Here is a 25,936-nt window from a genome sequence, read left to right on the forward strand (position 1 = left end):
AACTTCCAACTCTTTTGAATAATATTTATTAATAAATAGTACACCAAGTAATAATGTGAAAATACATGATTTGTATATTAGTCCAGAACTTGTTTGAAATACGAAACCTTGCATGAAAACTTGCGCCACATCTTACAAAACAATCATTTAGTATTTATTTATTTATTTACATTGCACAAGGTATGGCCTAGCAGCCGAAAGATATCAATTAGTAGAATCATGAAGTTAAACCTTAAAATTACAACGAGACACTTGACAAATAACTGCTGTAGCTTTGAAAAAATCACATTTAACCGCAAACAAACGATGGTCCTTTTTATTTACCAAACGCTACATTTATTAGTCGGGTTCATCGGCGATCCCAGCGGACAACCGTAAGCTTTGGCGAAATCCCAGGAGTTGGAAAGCGGTCCCAGGACCCTGATGGGCCCGGGCGAGTGCACGCTGGACCTAACCTTAGTTAGAGCGTCCTCCGGGCGCATGGAGCCGCACCAGATCTGGGCGTAGTTGAGGAAGAAGAGCTGGTCGTGGGTTAGATTGAGCCCGGGCAGATCCGGCTCCTCGCCGTACTGCGAAACCCATTTCCGGTACGCCTGGAAATTAGCGCCGGATGAAAGAGTGCCGCGCTGAATTTTTTAGAACTTTACCCGAAACGACTGTTTTAAACCGCCGTTGTCGGCGATGTTCTCGCCTTGGGTCATCCGCCCGTTTACATAGAGGCCTACTTCATCAATCTTGTATCTCGAGTACTGGTCAATTATGCATTGGGTCCTTTCCCGGAACGCCCTGATGGTGGCGTTGTTCCACCATTGCATCATATTACCATCCTTGTCGAACTGGCGGCCTTTGAAAAAAAGCTGTTAATAATGGAGGAGAAAGCAACGGAGTTTACCTTTATCGTCGAAACCGTGGGTGATCTCGTGGCCGATAACCACGCCAATACCGCCGTAATTCAGCGACTTGGGGAAGTGCTGGCTGTAGAAAAGCGGCTGCAAAATGCCCGCAGGAAACACTACGAGACAAAAACGGTGAAAACTCCATTACGAGAAATGGAGTGGAGTTACTCACCGATGTCGTTTTTGTTGGGATTGTAGAAGGCATTGACAACCGCTGGTTCAGTCGACCATTTATCTTTATCAACCGGTTGTCGCAGCTTCTGTAGGTTTTGTTCCGCGTCGTATTTCAAAATATTGAGGACGTTCGTCATGAACTCTTTTCGCGTGATGTTTAACTGCAAAACGACGTGGTTTGAATTTGGCGCGAAAAGCGCGTTCGTCGGTTGGTTGTGTATCGGCGCGCTTTTTAAACTACTTACGGAAGCGTATTCTTTTACTAGTTCTTCCTTGTTGGTGATTAGCTGCGGGTATCCGATTCTCTCGTTCATCGCGTCCGCTTTTTCCTTCGCTACCGCTCTCGTTTCATCGTCCATCCAATCGTTCTCCGCCAGGAGCTCATTAAAGGCCTCCCGGATCGTGTGGATCATCGTCAGCGCCGTCTCCTAAATGAACTCTCATCAAATTAAAGCGTCACCCCCGTCTCCGCCTCACTTTGCTGTCGTGGTTGAAGTTATCCCGTATGAAAAGCGCCCCCACCGCCATCCCCAGCTTCTTATTCGTCCACTCGACGCACTGGGACCATCGGTGGCGCTCGCTCAACACCCCCTGGAGGATCTTCCGGAACTCGACGCGCTCCTTCTGGTAGTCATCGATCATGTGAGGCACCAGCGACATGATCAGCCGCCACAGCACGTAGTTGTGCACCACCCTACGACACCCCGTTCACCCCTTTTTTAATTTTTTTTTCATTAGTCACCTGCGATCCGTCTCGGCAAGAATTTTCCCCATTTCGATGAAATATGAGAGTCCGTAGGCGACGACGGGCTCCTGCTCGTTAATATCGGCGTCGAGGAAGGAACTCAGGTATTCGAGCCATTTAATTTGAGGCACGATCGTTTGCAATTCCTGCAGTGTTAATTTCCTGTAGATTGCACTGGTGTCGTGCCGGTCCGCCTCGGGCAACGAAGCCTGAAATTTTAAATTATTACGGGTCCATCTGGAGTTTGGAGTTTTTACGCTCGAGGAGTCGAGCTCGGGGATGGATAATTCGCCCGGAATCCGACCCCGTCGACCGAAAAGTGGACAGGGAAATTGCAGTCGTGCCGAGCGAATACCCGGCGAACCTATGCGGCAGGGAAACCCCGGAGGCAACCGCAAGGAAAGGGATTTGCCGCAGGGGGCGGAAAAGAAAAGATGAGAAAAGAAAATGGCTTTGGCGGATATGGGGCTTGTTTTTCCACCGGAAGCCAAAAGCGGGAAGTTTATTTTCAAAGGATTAGAGCCAGAGGGAGCACCAGAAAATTGAAAACCCAAAATTGATGCCTTTCTACATTGAAATCGCAGTCCAGGAACTGCGACAAGTCATTCTTCAAGGTTAATACAATTAAGGGTATGATTGTAAAAGGTTTTTGCGGTGGGAACTGACGGGATATGATCACGCCTGGATAGTTCAGTGGTCAGAATACCCCTCTGACACGTGGGGGATACTCCAGCTGTGACATTTTTGACAGAAAGTTGTATTTGTATCCTCTGCGGACTCCTTTTTCTATGATAAAATGATATTAATAAATGTGTTATATGTACAATCGCACGCAAATGTTTTGAGCCTATGGGCGGATCGTTTTTGCCTGCCCTCACCGAAGAAGGCGGTCCAAATCCTTCAAGGGCAGAATTTGTAGGTAGGCTCAAACTACAACGAAATTCACATTTTACCCTATAAAATTTGATTGACAATAACGGGACGGACAGTAGTTATATATACATTTGGTAAGAAATATTTATGGCTCACACAAGTTCTCTCGAATTTGACGGAGAAGATTTACCAGGTAGTTGTTCCCATAAAATAATGGTCACTTTCGTTCGTGAGTAACGATGGTCCGGACATGAATTACTTTGCTTTCTAACATCTTTCGACCAATTGTTCCGTATAAAAAATTTCATCACTTTTTCACATAAAATACTCTTAAAAAAAACGATATTGTCGTTTAGTGTCTGGCATAATAATAAAAACGTGCCATTTTTGTTAACTGATATTTTTTTCATAAATGTCGCAAAATTATTAAATTTGTCTAATCATCCCCACCAATAATGTGATGACGTCACTTCAAATTTATGCATAGTAAATGGGTTTTAAAGTGTATACAGTAACATAGTCCTACACATGTAGTTTATGGCTCCGTGAGCCAAAACGTCCAGATTTTTGGAAAAAAATTCAAAATTATAAAACAATATTTTGCAAGTTAATTTTGAATTTGCAAAATCGAATACTTTGAAATCTTGCAGATGTTTGAAAATCATGATAAACATGATACATTTTTAATTAAAATACATTTGCTTATCCCCTCTAAAAAATGTATGACGTCACCTCAAAATTTTGCAGAATAAATCCTATCTTAAATGTATAAAATATGATGAGTTTTATACTTGTGATTTATCACTGCATTAATATTTTTTAGATTTGGTTATACAGGTGTCCCAAAAAAGTTAATGACTGAGTCAATTTATTTTATTGAAGAAATCAAGAATAGCAAAACTGAATACTTTGAAATATTATAGATGTTTTGAAGTTTTTGTAAGCATGGTAACTTTTTCGAAAATTTGATTAATCAAATATGCGCAAAATCAAAAACCGGAAAAACTGAAATTCACTAATGCAAAAAACAGAAAATCGAAAAATACAAATCGTAAAAATCGAAAATTTAAAAATAGCTAATCAAAAAATCGAAAATTCAATTAATCAAATACCTAGGTCCATCGAAAAGTGGAAATTCACAAACCTCAAAAATCGAAAAATCGAAAATTGAAAAACGGGAAAACCAAAAAATCGAAAAGTCAAAAATTTGTAATATTGAAAATTAAAAAAATCAAAAACAAAAATAAAAAAAATCGGAAATTAAAATAATCAAAATATATAAAGTAAAAAAAATTGCCAAGTCTAAAAACTGAAACGAACAGAAAACTCGAAAAAGCAAAAAATTGGAAAAACAAAAATTCGAAAAATCTAAAATCGAAAAAGTGGAAAATGGAAAATCTGAATAAACTTGAAAATTCTGAAAATTGGAAAATCGAAAACCAAAAAATCGGAAAGTAACAAAATTGAAGTCTAACAGTTGAGAATGGAAAAACTGAAAAACCGAAAATTCTAAAAATCGACAGTGGACAAATTGAAAATCGCAAAATTTAAATTGAAAAATTGAACATAGAAAAATCTATGAATTAAAAAATCGAAAATTCGACCACTCAAATTTTCGAAAAATCATAAAACTGAAAAATCCAAAATTCCAATCATCGAAAGTCTGAAAACTGAAAATCGAAAATTCTGAAAAGCGGAAAATAGAATATCGAAAAATTTAAAAAGCCGAATGGAAAAATTATAAATCAAAAATTCGAAAAACCAAAACCGAAAAATTCAAAGATTTAAAAAGAAAATCGAAAAATCAAAAATCTGAAAATTGAAACTCGAAAATTTGTAAAATCTAAAGCTGAAAAATGGAAAACTGAACAATCGAAAATTCGAAAATCAAATATCCAAAAATTTGAAAATTTGATAAATCAGATATGCGAAAAACAGAAAATCTGAAAATGCAAAACTGGAAAATCAAAAATCTAAAAATGGAAAAATCAAAAATCGAAAAATAGGAAAACCGAAAATTCGAAAATTCATAATATTGAAAACTCTAAAAGTCGACAATTCAAAAATCAAAAAACTGGAAAGTAAAATAATCGAAAAATCGAAAAGTAAACAAATTGCAAGGCCTAAAAACTGACGAACAGAAAAACCGAAAAATCGTAAAATCAAAATGTGGAAAATCGAAAACTGGAAATTGAAAAATCGAAGATTGGAAAATCGAAAAATCGAAAATCGGAATATCGAGGATCGACAAATTAAAAAACCAAAAAATCGAAAAATTAAAAAATCGGAAATCGAAAAATGAAAAACAAAACGAAAATTCAAAAATCGAATAATCCGAAACTAAAATAATAGAAAAGTGGAAAAGTAAAAATTACAAAGTCTCAAAACTGACGAACAGAACAATCGAAAAATAAAAAAAAATCGAAAAATATCTAAACATGGAAAATCGGAAAATGGAAAAACCGAAAAATCGAAAATCGAAAACTCGAAAAATCGAAAATTCGATGAAACAAATACTCGAAAAAGCGAAAAGTAAAAAAATTGCAAGGCCTAAAAATTGAAAAATCAAAAAATCGAAAAAATTAAAATCGAAAAAACGACGATCGAAAAAAAATCAAAAAATCGAAAAGTGGAAAATCGGAAAGTAACAAAATTGAAATCTAAAAGCTGCAAATTGCAGAACCTCAAAAACTGAAACAAACAGAAAAATCGAAAAACCACAAAAGCGGAAAAACGAAAAATCGCAAATCGAAAAATCGAAGGTCGAAAAATAAAACAACCGAAAAATCGAAAAATTTTATGATTAAAAACGTAAAATCGAGAATTCAAAAATCAAAAAAATCGGAAAGTAAAATATAATCGAAAAATGCAAAAAATTGCAAAGTCTAAAAACTGACGAACAGAAACATCAAAAAATCTAAAAATGGAAAGACGAAAAATCGAAAATTGAAAGAATGGCAAATTAAAAAATCGAAAAACGAAAAAACTGAAAACTCGAAAAATCAAAATACCGCAAATTTGAAAAATCAGAAAATTAGAAAGTAATAAAATCGAAAAATTGATAGAAAAATGGAAACTGAAAAATCTAATTCGATGAAACTGTTGGTCGAAAAAACGAAAAATCGAAAATCGAAGTGACCTTTTTTTGAGACAGGCTGTATAAGTGAATCTAAAAAATATTACTGCAATGATAAATCACGGGTATAGACTCATCATATCAAATTTTACGATGACATCATGCATTTTTTGGCGAAGATAAGCAAATACATTTTGATCGTGGCTTTGAAAGTATTCTTCGACTTTCGTTCCATTTCAAAATTTACTCTTTGTATATTTCAGTGGTCACAACGAGTTCACTAACTACGCTGAAGTATGCGAAGATTAAATTTGTCGCCGAAAAGATGTCGGAAGTAATAAATTATCCTATTGGTCGAAGAACGTTCGGTCCGGTGTTACACCTCGACCCAAGAGAGACCGCAGTAAAGGATAACAAATGGAACGGATAAAATAAAGCGTCAAATACGATTGATAAACTTTAAACCAAAATTATGAAGTTTATGAACTGAACATTTTTTTTTTGCTTTTTGAAATGTAGTACACTTCAAAAAATGTCCGTGACTTACTTTAATGTGAATTTTATAACTATGGTCGGCATAATTAGACCTAATATTAGTGTGATTTTGAGCATATTCTCGATGTTATTAGAGCAGGACAGGTTTTTTTTTTCTAACTAATTGACAAGATTTCAAAGTATTCAGTTTTGCAATTCTTGATTTCTTCAATAAAATAAATTGACTCAGTCATTTTTTTTTTGAGTCACCCTGTATGTATAAACAAATGCAAAAAATGTTAATGGAATGGTAAATCACAAGTATAGACTGAACATTTTAGGTAGGGTATTTATAAAATTAAAACTAATTCAGGGTAAGAATTTGGTCAACACGTAAATTTCGTTGTAGTTTGAGCCTACCTACAAATTCTGCCCTTGGACGATTTGGACCGCCTCCTTCGGTGACGACCGGCAAAAATGATCCGCCCATAGGCTCAAAACATTTGCGTGCTGATTCTTTAAAAGTTCCAATATCTCCAAAGCGCAGAGCCGACTTTCCCTAGGTCCTCCATATTCCGTCCCAAGCGAATCAATCACCCCTAATGACTAAGTGATTCAGAATATCAATTCGAAGTAATAGCTTCTATTAATAGGAAACGTTTCGCCATTCGAACGCAACCACTGTAAGGAAAACCAATTTCCCCCCGAAAACAATCGCCGGATTAACACGTTCATCTCGTCGCCGCCAAATCCGTTTACTTCGAAATCGCGTTACTCCACCCATGCATATTAAAAACCAATTTGAGCACTCACATTAGCCAGCCTCCTCTCGAAATCGACGACCTCCTGGAGCTCCTCCTTCGCCGTGGTCTTGTTGGCCCCTAGGAGTACCGCGATGTTGGTCATGTACTTGTGGTACGCCGCCATGTCGCCCTCGCTGCTGGCCTTCAGGTAGTAGTCCCGGCTGGGTAGCCCCAGCTGCATCTGGTCCATCTAGAAACCGGCCCCCATGAACCAAGCAGACACAAACCGAGGTACTTCTGGGGTGCTAAGATCCGCATGCTCCGCCTACCTACTTCTTACTTTGTGCGCACCTGGATGATGTTAACTGAGCTGTTTTTGTCGTCGGGACCGACCCACTGCTCCACCAGGACTCCGTCGTTGTAGATGCCGCGGATGCGGCCGAGGAGCACCTCGATGGAGAAGCTGGGGGGCTCCCAGTCGGGCTTGGTCACGGGCCATCCGCCTAGTTGCTCCAGAACGTCCCGGAGCGGAGCGTCGCCAATCTTCCGAATCTGGGCTGGAAAAGACGCAGTTAAAGACTCAGAAAATATGAGCCACTAATAAAAGTTCTTTTGTTGGGGGTTATTAATCGTGGGTGGTGGAAGGTCAGTTCAGTAAATTACTCATTCGTGTCTGATACACACGCAGTGTTTAATTCTGTTGTGGACGGAATGGAATAATGGAGAATCGAGGAATATTGTGCTTATGTGCGGTGTCGCTCGACGGAACATATTATACATGCTGGAGAGTCTAAATGCTAGAGCACGAACACAAATTTGGATGGCTGTGAACCGGGTTATCCGAGGATTAGCACCGTGGGACACAAGGGGTGTGTTCATGTTGTGTGTAATTTAGAAATTCTAACCATTGATAAGCTTAACAAGTTTTTATTTGTGTGAATTATATCCCTGTATTTTTAGCTAAGTTGCTAATCTGATCGTTTGCACAAGGATTTCGCATTTTATTGTTTTTATAATAGAGAAAGGAAGAGGTTGATAAATTTCGACCAAAGCAAGGGAAACCCTATTAAAGGCAATATTTTTAGGTTATAGACAACAAAATGATGGTAAGTAATAAACTGGAGGAAGATGTTCTAAATGATCAAAATCAAACTTCTTGTTCGAGTTTCAAAATAAAGCTGAGTAGAAGGTGATACGACAATTACCGGTTGATTATCTGTATAATCTGCAACTAAACATAGTGGAATACCATTGAAAAATTGTAAATATGGGCGATTAAACGCTTTAAATCAGGCTAAAAAATCAAGGCGCATTCATAAATCACAAGTGCAGACGTATGTTGTTTTATCAAATTAAAATACCATTTAACATGCAAAATTTTGAGCTGACGTCATTAAATTGTTGATGGGAATGATTAGATAAATTTTAGCTAGCGTTCATGTACAAAAACACAACATTCCTAAAATGTTTATAAAATATGACAATAATCAGTCCAGCAGTTTTGGAAATTAGCTGTTTAATAAAAATCGACACAGACGACAGACAGACAGACAGACAAACATGAAAAAACTTCAGTGAGGCATTGGAGACTAAAAAAGTTATAAAATTTTGTACAGAAGAATTGTGTTTATTTTAATTCTGTATAATGTAAACCGATGAAAATGGACAGTTGATAAAACTATCTATGACAAATAATTAATTTCTTTTGTAAAATGATCAGTGAAGTAATCGAATTGTTAGAGTAAAAACTGGGAACTTCTCCACGGACAGAAGTGCTAGAACCTAGATTACCAGAAGAAATAAAATTAGGAGGAGATTATCTAAATATTTTAACCGGAAAAAGGAGAAAAACAGAAAACTTCAAAGTAGTATTGGAGACCAAGAAGATCAAAAATTATCCACGTCGAATTAAATTTCTTCTATAGAAAGATCAGCTAAGTAATAGAATTGTTGGAGTAAAAATGGGGAAGTTTAGATGGGGAATTATGGTTCTTCAAGAACAGAAGTGCTAGAATCTAGATTATCGGAAGACTTGACATTTGTAGAACGATAATGGAAGAGATGGTCTAAAAATTTTAACGGAAAAAAGAAAAAAACAGGAGACTTCGGTGAAGTATCGGAGACCAAAAAAGTTCTAAAATCTTGCAGTAGAAGTAGAAGAATTGTGATTATTTTAAATCTGGATCTGTAAATCGATGAAAATGAACAGTTGATAAAACTTTTTTCTAAATTAATTTCTTCTATAGGATCATCATCGAAATAATAGAATTGTTGGAGAAAAATGAGGAAATTTAGATGGGGAATTATCGATCTCTAGTCACAGAAGTGCCAGAATCTAGATTATCAGAAGACATGAAATTAACAAAACGATAGAGAAAGAGGTTATTTAAAAATTTTAACCGGAAAAAAGGAAAAAACAGAAAACTTCAAAGAAGTATTGGAGATCAAAAACATCTAGAATCTTGCAGCAGAAGAATTGTGAGCATTTTAAATCTGGATACTCCAAATCGATGAAAATAACTGTTTATAAAACTATCCACGTTGAATGAAATTTCTTCTGTAGAATGTTCAGCCAAGTAATAGAATTGTTGGAGTAAAAATGGGGAAGTTTAGATGGGGAATTATGGTTTTCCAAAGACAGAAGTGCTAGAATCTAGATTATAGAAGACTTGACATTAGTAGAACGATAATAGAAGAGATGGTCTAAAAATTTTAACGAAAAAAAAAAACAGAAAACTTCGGTGAAGTATCGGAGAGCAAAAAAGTTCTAAAATCTTGCAGTAGAAGTAGAAGAATTGTGATTATTTTAAATCTGGATACTGTAAATCGACGAAAATGAACAGTTGATAAAACTTCCTTCTAAATTAATTTCTTCTATAGAATCGTCACCGAAGTAATAGAATTGTTGGAGAAAAATGAGGAAGTTTAGATGGGGAATTATCGATCTCCAGCCACAGAAGTGCCAGAATCTAGATTAACAGAAGACATGAAATTAACAGAACAATAGAGGAAGAGGTTATTTAAAAATTTTAACCGGAAGAAAGGAAAAAACAGAAAACTTCAAAGAAGTATTAGAGATCAAAAAGATCTAAAATCTTGCAGCAGAAGAATTGTGAGCATTTTAAATCTGGGTACTCCAAATCAATGAAAATAACTGTTTATAAAACGATACACGTTGAATGAAATTCCTTCTATAGAATGTTCAGCCAAGTAATAGAATTGTTGGAGTAAAAACGGGGAAGTTTAGATGAGGAATTATGGTTTTCCAAGTACAAAAGCGCTAGAATCTAGATTATCGGAAGACCTGACATTTGTAGAATGATAATGGAAGAGATGGAGAGATGGTCTAAAAATTTTAACGGAAAAAAAAGAAGAAAAAAAACAGAAAACTTCAGTGAAGTATCGGAGACCAAAAATGTTCTAAAATCTTGCAGCAGAAGTAAAGGAATTGAGATTATTTTAAATCTGGGTACTGTAAATCGGCGAAAATGAACAGTTGATAAAACTTTCTTCTAAATTAATTTCTTTTATAGAATCATCATCGAAGTAATAAAATTGTTGGAGAAAAATGAGGAAGTTTAGATGGGGAATTATCGATCTCCAGTCACAAAAGTGCCAGAATCTAGATTATCAGAAGATATAAAATTAACAGAACGATAGAAGAAGAGGTTATTTAAAAATTTTAACCGGAAAAAAAGGATAAAAAAGAAAACTTCAAAGAAGTATTGGAGCTCAAAAAGATCTAAAATCTTGCAGCAGAAGAATTGTGGGCATTTTAAATCTGGATACTCCAAATCGATGAAAATAACTGTTTATAAAACGATCCACGTCGAATTAAATTTCTTCTGTAGAATGATCAGGTAAGTAATAGAATTGTTGGAGTAAAAATGGGGAAGTTTAGATGGGGAATTATGGTTTTCCAAGGATAAAAGTGCTAGAATCTAGATTATCAGAAGATCTTACATTAGTAGAACGATAATCCAAGAGATGGTCTAAAAATTTTAACGGAAAAAAAGAAAAAAAAATAGAAGACTTCGATGAACTAACGGAGACCAAAAAAGTTCTAAAATCTTGCAGTAGAAGTAGAAGAATTGAGATTATTTTAAATCTGGATACTGTAAATCGACGAAAATGAACGGTTGATAAAACTTTCTTCTAAATTAATTTCTTCTATAGAATCGTCACCGAGGTAATAGAATTGTTGGAGAAAAATAAGGAAGTTTAGATGGGGAATTATCGATCTCCAGTCACAGACGTGCCAGAATCTAGATTATCAGAAGACATGAAATTAACAAAACGATAGAGGAAGAGGTTATTTAAAAAATTTAACCGGAAAAATGAAAAACAGAAAACTTCAAAGAAGTATTGGAGATCAAAAAGATCTAAAATCTTGCAGCAGAAGAATTGTGTGCATTTTAAATCTGGATACTCAAAATCGATAAAAATAACTGTTTATAAAACGATCCACGTTGAATGAAATTTCTTCTATAGAATGTTCAGCCAAGTAATAGAATTGTTGGAGTAAAAATGGGGAAGTTTAGATGGGGAATTATGGTTTTCCAAGTACAGAAGTGCTAGAATCTAGATTATAGAAGACTTGACATTAGTAGAACGATAATAGTAGAGATGGTCTAAAAATTTTAAAGGAAAAAAAACAGAAAACTTCGGTGAAGTATCGGAGACCAAAAAAGTTCTAAAATCTTGCAGCAGAAGTAGAAGAATTGAGATTATTTTAAATCTAGATACTGTAAATCTGTGAAAATGTACAGTTGATAAAATTTTCTTCTAAATTAATTTCTTCTATAGAATCATCATCGAACTAATAGATTGTTGGAGAAAGATGAGGAAGTTTAGATGGGGAATTATCGATCTCCAGTCACAGAAGTGCCAGAATCTAGATTATCAGAAGACATAAAATTAACACAACGAAAGAGGAAGAGGTTATCTAAAAATTTTAACCGGAAACAAGGAAAAAAAACAGAAAACTTCAAAAAAGTATTGGAGACCAAAAGATCTAAAATCTTGCAGCAGAAGAATTGTGAGCATTTTAAATCTGGATACTCCAAGTCGATAAAAATGACTGTTTATAAAACGATCCACGTCGATTAAATTTCTTCTATAGAATGATCAGCCAAGTAATAGAATTGTTGGAGTAAAAATGGGGAAGTTCAGAAGGGGAATTATCGTTCTCGAAGGACAGAAGTGCTAGAATCTAGATTATAGAAGACTTGACATTAGTAGAACGATAATAGAAGAGATGGTCTAAAAATTTTAACGAAAAAAAAACAGAAAACTTCGGTGAAGTATCGGAGAGCAAAAATGTTCTAAAATCTTGCAGTAGAAGTAGAAGAATTGTGATTATTTTAAATCTGGATACTGTAAATCAATGAAAATGGACAGTTGATAGAACGATTCATGTCGAATTAATTTCTTTTATAGATGGTTGGAGTAAACATGGGGATGTAGATGAGAATTATGGTTCTCCAAGAACAGAAGTCCTAGAATCTAGATTGTCAGAAACCATGACATTAGCAGAACGATAATGGAAGAGATGGTCTAAAAATTTTAACGAAAAAAAAAGAAAAAAACACAAGACTTCGGTAAAGTATCGGAAACTAAAAAAATTCTAAAATCTTGCAGTAGAAGTAGAAGTAGAAAAATTGTGATTATTTTAAATCTAGATACTGTAAATCGATGAAAATGGACAGTTGATAAAACTTTCTTGTAGATTAATTTCTTCTATAGAATCATCGGCGAAGTAATAAAATTGTTGAAGTAAAAATGGGGAAGTTTAAATGGGGAATCATGGAACTCCAAGGATAGAAGTTGTAGAATCTAGATTCTCAGAAGGCATAAAATTAATAGAATCTAAAAATTTTAATCAGAAAGGAAAAATAAATTCAGAAGACTTCACTGAGGTATTGGAGACGAAAAAAGTTCTAAAATCTTGCAGTAATCGAATTGTTAGAATAAAAATGGGGAATTATGGTTCTCCAAGAACAGAAGTGCTAGAATCTAGATTATCAGAAGACATGACATTAACAGAACGATAATGGAAGAGATGGTCTAAAAATTTTAACCGAAAAAAAAACTCAGAATACTTCAATGAAGTATCGCAGGCCCAAAGAGTTCTAAAATCTTGCAGCAGAAGTATAAGTAGAAGAATTGTGATTATTTTCAATCTGGATATTGTAAATCGATGAAAATGGACAGTTGATAAAACTTTCTTCTAGATTAATTTCTTCGATAGAATCATTAGTGAAGTAATATAATTGTTGAAGTAAAAATGGGGAAGTTTAGATGCGGAATCGCGGATCTCCAAGGATAGAAGTGCTAGAATCTAGATTATCAGAAGACATGATATTAACCGAACAATAATGGAAGAGATGGTTTAAAAATTTTAACAGAAAAAAAACACGAAAGACTTCAGTGAAATATGGGAGACCAAAAGAGTTCTAAAATCTTGCAGAAGTGGTATGAGTAGAAGAATTGTCATTTTTTAAAATCTGAATATACTGTAAATCAATGAAAATGGACGCTTGATCAATATTTCTTCTAGGTTAATTGCTTCTATAGAATTATTAGCGAAGTAAAAGAATTGTTGAAGTAAAAATGGGAAAGTTTAGATGGGGAATCAGGGATCTCCAAGGATATAAGCGCTAGAATCTAGATTATCAGAAGGCATGAAATTAACAAAACGATAGAGAAAGAGCTTATCTAAATATCAGAAAAGGCAAAAAATACAGAAGACTTCAGTGATGTATTGGAGACCAAAAAATTTGTTAAATCTTCCAGTAATCGAATTGTCAGAGTAAAAATCGAGAAGTTTAGTTGGGGAATTATCGTTTTCCAGACACAGAAGTGCTGGAATCCAGATTATCAAAAGATATGAAAGTAACAGAACGATACATTAAGAGGTTTTCTAAAAACTTTAACCAGAAAAAAGAAGAGTTCAATGAGGGATTTGAAACCAAAAAATTTCTAAATCTTGCAGTAGCAGGATTGTGGTTATTTTAGATCTGAATCGATGAAAATGGGATTTTATGGAAACACTGAAGTAATCGAATTTTTGGAAAAAATTTTGGTAAACCAGACATTAACTCAAAAATCTAATGTTGGTCACCGGATTCAGAAAGACACCTGGATCAAAAATTTTTAATAATACTGATCTCGTAGACTATAGTCTGTGGTTTCATTGAATTAAAAAAAAATCATCAGAAAAATAATCGAATCCAATAGATTTTAGATAAAAATGAAAAATAATTCAAAAAGGAAACCAAGAAAACGTATCGCAAAACCAGACAGCGAAGGGTAAACCCCAAGTATCTTGCAGTTTACTAAAGTACGGACGCTAAAAAAGGTCGCCTAAGAATCGAGAAGTACAAGACGAAGAGGAAAGCAGACACTGGTAAATGAGACGCCTCTCTGAGTGAACGATAAGGCGCCTCTATAAAATTTTATTACACGCCATGTTTGGAACGATTATCGAACTGCAGCGTTCACGAATATGTAAAAGAGTATGAAGCAATTTAGACGTGCTCTTCTTTAACATAAATAAACGTAAGTAGACGGTTAGAGGCAATTCCGTAAGGTAATAGAACTCAGAAATGAAGTGGAATAGAGATGAGTTGAATTTGATTGGCGAACCATGACATTTGAGTAACGATAGTGCGTTTAGGGGACCAGACAAGACCGGAAATATTCGTCCGAAAAGTTGCGGCAATTTGTGTTGTTGGAGTAAAAGTTTGGCAAGTTTGAATGTGGAATTGAAACCTAAGGAAACCTCATCAAAAGTTCTAAGAGACTCCGGTCTAAAGAAGAGTCGGAATTCGTCCGTGCTGAAAACGGGCGAATTTTTTGAACAAGGAAAAACACAAGTTAAATATTTATTTTACGTGGAAGAAGATACGTGTCAAAGAGCCATCAAATGCGTCGTAGTCAGCCTTGATTTAACAAGACCAGTCATAAGTCAAAAGGTTTTCGTGATGGCAACAAAATGATAGGATTTAGAGAAATCAATACGGCAGCTATGCACTACTTCCACGGAAAAAGAAACAAACACAAAGGAACCGAGAACCCAGTGGAAACATTTAAATCTAGTACTAGTACACAACACGCGACTTACGAATGTCCATGCACGTGTTGTAGAACGTCTTGGCTTTCCTCGTGGCCTCGTTATCCTCCAAATTGATGGGCTCCTCCAACACCCCCTTAAGAATGACCTGTAACTGGTCCGCCATCACCTCGAACGTGCTGATCGAGCTCCGGTCCTCCGGTATGACGTGCTTCTTGTTCCACGTGCCGCAAGCATATTGGAAGAAGTCCACGCAGGGGTCCGCCGCGTGATCCATGGCCCCCAGAAGGGACGACGCTGTCGATTTAATCGTCATTAAGCTTCCGTAACCCTACACCGCCACTAACATAAATTGTACTAGCGATGTGCCTCTACAATTTCCCATTAGCAGAAACGCAAATGAGTTCGCCGCAAATGTAATTCTATTATCCGATTTTACGCCAGATAGGAAATTAAATTCTGTCGATTTAAATTAAAACTGCACGGCGTGGATTTTTGCAGGAAATTCCGACCTTCCTCCCCTCGACTCTAAGAAATTTATTTAATTTCGTAGCTTGCACGCGCGACTCTAAGCACGCGATGTTAGACGTGGTGAAACTTTTCTGCTCTGTTTAATCGTCGGCGTAATCGAGAGGAGATGCTTGTGAGGGTGACGATATTTGGCGAGGGTCAAGGGCACAAAAATCCAGGGCCGGTGGAAAAACTAAATTAGGGACTTGTCGTTCTCGAGGGTGCAAATGTTACGACGGAGACAATATTGTCATATTCTTGGGCAGAACGAAGTTCCTGTTCTTGATTAAAGATGAAACTTTGGATAAGGAGTTTCGTGGAGTTGTGGCGGCGGAAGAATTTGGGGTGGCGGCGGCGAGGGGTGGGGTAATAAGAAAGCTTTTTATTTCTTTAATTTGCGGCCTGTTTGTGTTTCTGACCAGGGGCGCTTTTTTGCCAAGTTAGGTCCGAAAATGCGTGTTTGACTTTGTGCTTGGCGAACTTGAGAAGTTCGAGGGAATTATTTGCGTAACAGACTTAAAGTGACATGGAAACCTCGTTCGGTTGACTTCTTTTGATGGAAGTTTTTACGTGATGTATGAGGAAAATGCCACGGTCGGATTGTACGGCCTTGAACTTGGTGTTTGTTCCAAGTTTTTCAAGCAATTGACTGCAAAGCCCGACAAATTAAAGAGAAAACATTTCATTTGTAATTTTGACAAAACGTATTACAATTTCTTTAGAAAGTTGAGGACAAATGCGAATTTAAAATCTCCACGTCGGAAATAGTTTGGTTCTGAGTTGGCCGTAATTAGTGTTGACAATCAGACAATCAGTTAGTTGACAAAGTAAACAATTAATCATTAATAAAATAATGTTATCTACGATTTTATTAACGTCGCGTCTGATATAATTCTCAAAACAATGATGCCAACTAATCATATAGTGACACTAGAGTTCAAAACAGTTCACAGATAGTTTACAAAGTTTAAAGAACTTTCTAAAATGGTGCATTAACCAAATGCGATTCTTTTAAATTTACATAATGTAAATCGATGAAGGCACCACAGAAAAGGGAAAGTTTGTAAAACGATTTCCGTCAAATTAAATTTCTTCTATAAAATTAATGAAGTAATGAAATTGGTGAACAAACATTGGCAAGACGTTTTAAATGTCAAAAAAAGAAGAAATTTATAAAAAAAGAAATATTTGTCGAAATTTTTAAAATTGTACTTGTCAAGATGAGACTGATTTTGGCAAATGACATCCTCTAAGAAAATAAGGGTGGGTGGGCGGGGCTTTTAGTTGCCAAGATACGATTGATTGATTTTGGCAGATGACTTATTCTTCTACTTGCTAAAAATAAAAAATCGACAAATTGAAAAATCGGATAAATGAGAAATCGGAAAATTGTACAACTGTATAATCGCAAAATTAAAAATTGAAATTTCGAAAAATTGAAAACCATAACATGTTACATGTAAAATCGAATTCGAAATTCCAGTTTTAATTTTTTTTTAGTTTTTAGATTTTTCAACCTGTGAATATTTCATTTGATAATTTGTTTGACAATTTTGCAGTTTTTAATTTCAATCTTTTAATTTTTCAATTATTCAAAAGCAGAGGAGGTGGGGTTAGTTTTAACTTTACTGCCTGGATTCCACTATTTATCAATATAAAAACCACCTTTCGTCCAATAAAATGAGTGATCAAATAGAATAGGGGTGGGTGGGTGGGGCAATTTTGAAGTCTTTCTTTAATCTTAGACTTTTCCAACTGGCTAAAATAAAATCCTCATCTCACAGTAAATTAAATAAGCCAATGATATTTTGTGAAATCAAAAAATTTAACATTGAAAAATCGAAAAATTTAACATTTTAAAATTGAGAAATTGAAAAATTGAAAAATTCGAAAGTTGAAAAAACAAAAATCGACAAAATAAAAATCGAAAACTGGAGAAATCGGAAAACTGCCAAAATTGTAAAATTAAAAAAATCGAACTTTTTTCAGTTGCCCAGAGAGATCAAAAATCGAAAGACATCAAAAAATTGAAAATTTAAAAAGCGAGAAATCGAAAAATTGAAGAATCTAGTAGTATTCGCTACGATAAGACGGATTTTTGTAAATGATCTACTCTCTAAGAAAACAAAGGGCGGGAGGGTGGAGCTAGTACTTGCCAAAATAAGATTCATTTTGGCAAATGGCCTACTCTTCTAAGAAAATAGTACCCTGATAAGTACTAGCCCCGCCCACCCACCCTTTATTTTCTTAAAAGAATAGGTCATCTGCCAAAATCAATCTTATCTTGTGGCAAGAATGGGACTGATTTTTGCAAATGACATATCCTCTGAGAAAATAGAGGGCGTGTGGGCAGGGCTAGTACTTGGTAAAATAAGACTGATTTTGGCAAATGACATCCTCTAAGAAAATAAAGGTGGTGGGCGGGGCCAGTACTTGCCAAGATAAGACTGATTTTGGCAGATGACCCTCTCTTCTAAGAAAATAAAGGGTGGGTGGGCGGGGCTAATACTTGTCAAGATGAGACTGATTTTGGCAAATGACATATCCTTTACGAAAATAAGGGGGGTGGGCGGGGCTAGTACTTGCCAAGATAAGATTGATTTTGGCAGATCACTTATTCTTCTAAGAAAATACAGGCTGTGTGGGCCGGATTAGTATTTGCCAAAATAAAATTCATTTTGGCAAATGACCTACTCTTCTAAGAAAATAGTACCTTGACAAGTACTAGCCCCGCCCACCCACCCTTTATTTTCTTAGAAGAATAGGTCATCTGCCAAAATCAATCTTATCTTGGCAAGAATGTGACTGATTTTTGCCAATGACATATACTCTAAGAAAATAAGGGTGGGTGGGCGGGGCTAGTACTTGCCAAGATAACACTGAGTTTGGCAGATGAACAACTCTTCTAAGAAAATAAAGGGTGGGTGGGCGGGGATAATACTTGTCAAGATGAGACTGATTTTGGCAAATGACATATCCTCTTAGAAAATAATGGGGGTGGGCGGGTCCAGTACTCACCAAGATAAGACTGATTTTGGCAGATGACTTATTCTTCTAAGAAAATAAAGGGAGGGTGGGCGGGGATAATGCTTGTCAAGATGAGACTGATCTTGGCAAATGACATATCCTCTAAGCAAATAAGGGGTGTGGGCGGGGCCAGTACTTGCCAAGATAAAACTGATTTTGGCAGATGACCCTCTCTTCTAAGAAAATAAAGGGTGGGCGGGCGGGGCTAATACTTGTCAAGATGAGATTGATTTTGGCAGATGACTTATTCTTCTAAGAAAATAAAGGCTGGGTGGGTCGGGCTAGTATTAGCCAAAATAAGATTCATTTTGGCAAATGACCTACTCTTCTAAGAAAATAGTACCTTGACAAGTACTAGCCCCGCCCAACCACCCTTTATTTTCTTAGAAGAATAGGTGGTCTGCCAAAATCAATCTTATCTTGACAAAAATGGGACTGATTTTTGCAAATGACATATACTCTAAGAAAATAAGGGTGGGTGGGCGGGGCTAGTACTAGCCAAGATAAGATTGATTTTGGCAGATGACTTATTCTTCTAAGAAAATAAAGGCTGGGTGGGCCGGGCTAATTCTTGTCAAGATGAGACTGATTTTGGCAAATGACATCCTCTAAGAAAATAAGGGTGGTGGGTGGGGCCAGTACTTGCCAAGATAAGACTGATTTTGGCAGATGACCCTCTCTTCTAAGAAAATAAAGTGTGGGTGGGTGGGGCTAATACTTGTCAAGATGAGACTGATTTTGGCAAATGACATATCCTTTGCGAAAATAAGGGGGGGTGGGCGGGGTTAGTACTTGCCAAGATAAGATTGATTTTGGGAGATGACTTATTCTTCTAAGAAAATAAAGGCTGGGTGGGCCGGGCTACTATTTGCCAAAATAAGATTCATTTTGACAAATGGCCTACTCTTCTAAGAAAATAGTACCTTGACAAGTACTAGCCCCGCCCACCCACCCTTTATTTTCTTAGAAGAATAGGCCTTCTGCCAAAATCAATCTTATCTTGGCAAGAATGGGACTGATTTTTGCAAATGACATATCCTCTAAGAAAATAAGGGGGGTGGGCGGGGCCAGTACTTGCCAAGATAAGACTGATTTTGGCAAATGAGCCACTCTTCTAAGAAAATAAAGGGTGGGTGGGCGGAGCTAATACTTGTCAAGATGAGACTGATTTTGGCAAATGACATATCCTTTAAGAAAATAAGGGTGGATGGGCGGAGCTAGTACTTGTCAAGATGAGACTGATTTTGACAAATGACATATCCTCTAAGAAAATAAGGGGGGGTGGGCGGGGCCAGTACTTACCAAGATAAGATTGATTTTGGCAGATGACTTATTCTTCTAAAAAAATAAAGGCTGGGTGGGCGGGGCTAGTAAATGACTTGAGTAAAAATGGGTCAGTTTAGATGGGGAATTATGAATTCACAAGGACAGAAGTGTTAGAATCTGGATTATCAGAAGACACGAAATTAAAATATCGACAAAGGAAAGGGTCTTGTATAAATTTTAACAGGAAAAAAAGAAAGAAAAAAAAAGGAAGACTTTAGAAAGGCTATCGAGTCCAAGAAAGTGCTAAAATCTTGTTGTAGAAGAATTGTGATAATTTTAAATGATTGTAGACTGTAAATTGATGAAGATATTTTGTAAAACAATCCACATTAAAAAATTTCTATGAATCTAGATTATCAGAAGACGTGATATCAGTAGATAAACAAAGTAAGAAGTTGTATAAGAATTTTACCCGGCAAAAGAGAAGAAAACAACACAAGTACAATGGGGATTGAAGTCTAAGAAGGTTCACAAACAATTTACGAAGTTCAAAAGAAAGTTCTAAATTTTTGTAGTACAAGAAATGTGATTTTTTTCAAATTTGGATACTGGAAAGCAATGAAAACGGAAAATTTGAAAAAAATTACGTCGAATTAAATTTATTCTATAGAATTAATAAAGTAACGAAATTGGTGAACAAAAATTGGCAAAATGAATGTTAATTTGGAATGTAGGTACAGTTTTAAATGTCAAAAAGAAATTTATGAAAGAAGAAATATTTGTCGAAATTTTTGGCGATGTGTGAATAAAAATGGGATAGTCTAGATAGGGAATTAGGAATCTAAGGGACAGAAGAGTTAGAATTTGGATTATCAGAAGACATGAAATAAATAAATTTTAACAGGAAATTCTTGATTATTTTAAATTTTGTATTTATATTGAAAATCGATGAAAACGAAAGGTTTCTAAAACTACCTGCGTCGAATTGAATTTCTTGTATAGAATCAGTGAAGTAATCGAATAGTTTTGACACACCAAACATTAACTAAAAAATCTGGTGTTCGTGATTGTTTTTTTCAATCTAGATAAGCAATTGTGAACGGCACACCTATGAATGATTTTTTTTATTATTCCGGTCTCGTAAGTTCTGAGTTGTGGCTTTATTAAACTTTAAAAGCAAATTGATCAGGAAAAAGGTCGAAAAATCTTGCGATGTTTACTGAGTGGCGGTTATTATATATTATAGATGTATGAGGAAAATGCCACGTTCGGATTTGTACGGCCTTGAACTTGGTATTTGTTCCCAGTTTTTCAACCAATTGATTGCAAAGCCCAACAAATAACAAAGCAAACATTAAATTTCCAACTTTCGCAAAACACATTATAATTTATTTACGTTCATAACATGTAGCTTTTTCTGCGTTTTAAATATAACGCATAAAAACAATTTGGTTCTGAGTTGGCCTTGATTGGTGTAGAACTAATTAATTGATAACTCGTCTAAGATCGTGTGTTTGCACAGTTAATTAAAAAAAAAATGCTCATGCCTTGCAAACCTTCTTCTTATATAATGTATGACTTTTAAATTTCCTTGAAAGCTGCGCGAAATTCTCAGTTTCGTTGCGTTTTGTGTTTGAATTATTGAATACATCTCTCTACCGACAGTCCGTATCTGAAATCAAGTCTTACCTGTTCTTACGCATTCCTCCGTCAGACAGACACTACTTCTGCTATCTGCAACATAACCAATCCATAACCAAAAAAACCCAGCAATTAATCACAGCCGGAGTCCATAATTGGGGCCACGACATTATTAAAAAATCCCCCTGCAGCAGTTGCAAAACACGCTCTATATGGACACAATGTCGAAATACCGTTAAAATATTACACGTACGTGTAACCGACAATTTTATGTAGTGTACGAAGAGCTTTTATAGTTGTAGAGAAACTCCTCGATGCTTTTCTGGGGAATAATAAAACGTACAAGACGGAAAGTATCTCTCACTGGAGACCTGACACGGTTCTTCTTTTTGTTGTTATGACGGAATTTCAAACGATCAACGGGATCGATTACAAAAGTGCCGCGCCGAATAAATAAACAAACATGGCGGATAACATGGCGGCTGAACAAACAGAAGAGCGGCAGTGGCTGATAGATCTCAATTAAAAATCAATCGGCAATTTTTGCTGAGTGCTCTTGAAAGCACGGTGTCGGTAAATATTTGAATTTGTGGTCAGAAAGATGTGAAGCTAATATGTTAGAACAGAGATCGAGGCTTGTTGAATAATCGATCGCCATTATGCAAACGCGTGTACTCTAGTAACTGAATTACGCTGAAAGCGACTTCCATTACATTGTGTGCACTAGTGGTGCTAACATGCGGGGGAACTACCTCTCAAAGAAATTTCCAGCCAATTATTCAGAGCACTCGAGGCGAAAGCACAAATTTGTAATAAAATCGAACAAAGAACATTCTGTACCCGAAAACGTTTTATAATTAAGATATTTATGCTTGTCTAGCTTCTGCGTTATACACTCTATTCTTACTTTTTAATATTTATAGACTTTGGTTAACATTCGGCGTTATAAATCTAGTAAATTTAAGATGGGCCATAATGTGTTCTTTGAGCCCCTTGGGTTTAATTCTCGTTTCGGTGCTACATTTCTTTTCACAGTACACTTCATAAATCTCAGACTTATAGACTTTACTATACGTTTCCGAGTTCTGATATGCTTTGGGAGTTCTGGTTGGAAGTATAAACAACTTTCATATTTTGTGCTTTGAAAACATTTTGCCATGAACGCTCGAGCGATCCGAAAAAGATTTAAATGCGATAAAAGTTGTATTCCCTAGATGCACGTGTGGAATAAAGTGCTTCACGCAGACGCTGGTGCATTGTTACTATCGCCGTTTCAAAATTAAATTGTTCTTATAATGTCAAAATTACTAGAAATAGTGGGATTGAAATACAGATATTTCAGTTTATTTTAGTTAGAGTGCTTAACGCAAGTCCTGGTCTCGTATTGCTCTATCGGCTTTATTTCTGTTACCGGTGTATTACACGCAATCAGGGGTAATAAAAAGCGTTAACTGAGTTACGTAAATGCCACGAGGCAGATAATAATGCATAGTTTACACGTGACCTACAAAATTTGATCGACTACTCTAAAATGTATTAAAAAATTATGATTTTATTTCAGTGTGACACTAGGGAGCCTTATGTCGTGAAATCAGCTTCAGCGCGACCTCCTCCAACCCAATTAAAACCTAGCCCTACTTCTTCGCTGCAAAATTATATTTAGCCGACCACAAATAATTGTCTGGTCGAGATCGCGATTTAGCACGTCAGATCGTGTCTTACCTACGCACTGATGATTCCTGGTGCTCACCACAATAAACAATAACACTAGAGAAAATATGATCAGTGCGAAGACTGCAGCTACAAGGCATTTCTCTTTAGCTTGTTTGCTCCGGGGAAGTACCATCGTTTTGGTTCCGCTTCCGGAGACCTGGACGACGGTCGTTACGGCCGTCGAGCCGAGAAGCGACTCCTCAGGGCCGCTTTTTTGCTTTAAGTAGCCGTTGTTGGCTTCCGAGCATTTCCAGGGTTTGTTGTCTATCACAGACACTTCACTCATTTGGATTGGTCCATTACAGTCCGAGTTTGGTAATTTATTCATTGGGGGTGGTTTGGGGTTAAGTCATTGATGTGTTGATGGAGATGGGGGCTGAAAGAGAGCGGGAGGAGAGAGGTGAGATTTATGTATAGCGCAAAAATGGTTTTCGTGTTGATAGTGAATTTTTTTCACTGGAAGTAATTGTGAGTTATAACGAGAAACCTAAAATGAGGAAAGTTCGGCTTGTTTAATGGACAGTTTTTAGACATTTTGTTGTAGCTACTAATGCGGAAATGGCGTACATTACTGGTCACTAATCTTAACACGAATAAAATATTCACTACCATTTTCTTTAATGGGATTCATTTCAGGAAAATTACGAAAATCAGTGGACAAAACTCGATTATGTCATAATGCTTTCTAAAACCTTCCTTTTATCCCTCTATTTCATGCTTTAAAGGAACTGACAAGGACTTAAATTCCAGCATCTGTTATTTACAGCTGTGGATTTTGTTGAATGATTTATTGTCAAATTTATACCTTAATTTCACAATTTTGACGATTTTACAGACGTCTATAATTTAATAAACTATTATTCCTCTTTATGAAATCGATGACGTCATTAAAATAAAACTCACATTGAAATACCGCTCAAATTCAGTGACTAAATAATTTTTATTTTTATTTTTTATAAAGAATTAATTATCTTTAATTAAAAAAAAGTCAAAACTTGTGACTTACCTATCCACAGAGCGACTTATCGAAATCCATTTCCGGTTTTCAAAAATCAAAAACTCCCCCTTTACAACTTTACCTCCACCCCTCCTCCGCACACCCTCTTTACAATTTTCCAAAAAAAAATCAAAATTTTGAAACGCACGTGTTCGAAACGCAAGCCCCAGACCTCGATAACAACCCAAAACCCAGACCGTGTCTGCAGCAGGAAAGCCCCTTCGACTTCCTGCAATAGCGCATAAAAATCAAAACTGCCCGATTCTCTCCATCAGAGCCCCTGACACATATGTATCGTCGAACACGTCTTATCGATTAGCCAAGAGCACCCAAACTGCGTCAGGTGAATTCTGGCACTGATTCAGGCTCGGACGGCTTCAGCAGGACTTGCGAACCACCTGTCATTCGGCAGAACACGGCCGAAAACGAGCGGGGACGAAGGGCGAAAGCTCTTTGCAGGACCCGATGGCGGAGCTTTGCGCTTTGGGGTCGAGAGGAATCTTGGAGGGAATGGAGGTAGGAGCGAGATTGCGATGGGAATATTTATGGAGTGATGGGTTGTTTGTTGGACGGATCGATGGGGCAATAATGGCGCGGTTTCGTGTCCATCACTTATTAAATTTTTATGTGAGTGCCGGCGCGGAGCCGGTGTACTGAATAAATGATAAGGAGAGGAGGAAGCGGATTGGGGGTGAATGGAGGGGTGGAGGTGAGGAGGTTCGGAGGTGATAAGAACGAGCGCGTGTTGTTGCCGACGGGAGGAGGAGGGAGGTGGGGGATTTTTTGTTGTGAGCGAGAATTTCACGAGTTTTCACATATGATTATTATTATTTAATGGAGGTTACGTTTAAAAAAATATTGATTTCTAGCGATTATTTGGCTATGTATTACTCGTACTATGGAGTATGAGAATAGAGAAAATATTCACACCGACTTATTTTAACGTAGATAAATACATGCATATTTTAGAAATAATTTTCAAACACTCAAATCTATGATATTAGTGATGGTTTTTTATTTTCCAAGTGTACGATAGATCTCTCTCTGTGTGTCGCTCTTGACCGTCTTCCGTATCTCTCCTTCGTGTCTGTCTTTCTATCTGTCTTGCTGTCTGCTTTCTTGTCTGTTTTCTTTACCCGTGTTGTGTGTCTGCTATCTACTTGTCTGCTTGTCCGCCTTTCTCTCCATCTGTCTTTTTGTCTGTCTGTCGGTCTGTCTCAAGTCAGGTCAGGTCAGGTTAGTCTCTCTGTCTGTCTTTTTCTCTGCCTTTGTGTCTGTTTTGCCATCTGTCTTCTGTTTCCTTGTTTGTCTTCCTGTTTGTCTTTCTGTCTGTCTTTTTGCTTGTATTTCTGAACCCGATCTGTTTTCCATGTTTGTCTTCCATCATTTGTGATCTTTGTCTGCCTTCAGTATTTGTTTCTTGCCGGTTTTCAGCATGTTTTCCTTGCTGTTTTTCTGTCTATGTTACCGTCTATCTTGTATAATTATCTTCTTTATTTGTTGTCAATCATGTGTATTTCGTTTTCTATTTTCTATCGTCTGCCTTCTACGTCTGTCCTACTGTCTAAGTTACTTTCTACCATTTTGGCCCGTTTTTCTGTCTGTCTTTCTTTACGTTTCTCTATCTATGTTCCCGCGTGCCTTTTCTGTCTAGCTTCCTTATTTGTTGTCAGTTGTCTATTCTCCCTCGTCTGTTTTTGTCTGTCTTCCCACCTGTCTTCCATAGT

General features: G+C 36.5%; 1 protein-coding gene across 1 annotated transcript; it reads right to left on the reverse strand.

The window, feature by feature from the left end:
• Positions 1-10: 10 nt before the first annotated feature.
• On the reverse strand, positions 11-24,730 carry LOC135139080 (neprilysin-1). The gene is made up of 13 exons (XM_064069172.1): positions 24,219-24,730; positions 23,222-23,588; positions 21,548-21,592; positions 15,107-15,352; positions 7,333-7,538; positions 7,052-7,231; positions 1,813-2,024; positions 1,548-1,764; positions 1,316-1,498; positions 1,069-1,231; positions 893-1,012; positions 648-844; positions 11-593 (listed from the first exon to the last, which is right to left on the reverse strand). The coding sequence occupies exons 2-13, from the start codon at positions 23,538-23,540 to the stop codon at positions 321-323; spliced, it is 2,361 nt and encodes a 786-aa protein (XP_063925242.1). The 5' UTR covers positions 23,541-23,588; positions 24,219-24,730; the 3' UTR covers positions 11-320.
• Positions 24,731-25,936: the final 1,206 nt, after the last annotated feature.

The sequence above is a fragment of the Zophobas morio genome, unplaced genomic scaffold (genome assembly GCF_036711695.1).
Source record: "Zophobas morio isolate AGI-343-1 ecotype UQ-CSIRO unplaced genomic scaffold, CSIRO_AGI_Zmor_V1 ptg000004l, whole genome shotgun sequence".
NCBI classification, from domain to species: domain Eukaryota; kingdom Metazoa; phylum Arthropoda; class Insecta; order Coleoptera; family Tenebrionidae; genus Zophobas; species Zophobas morio.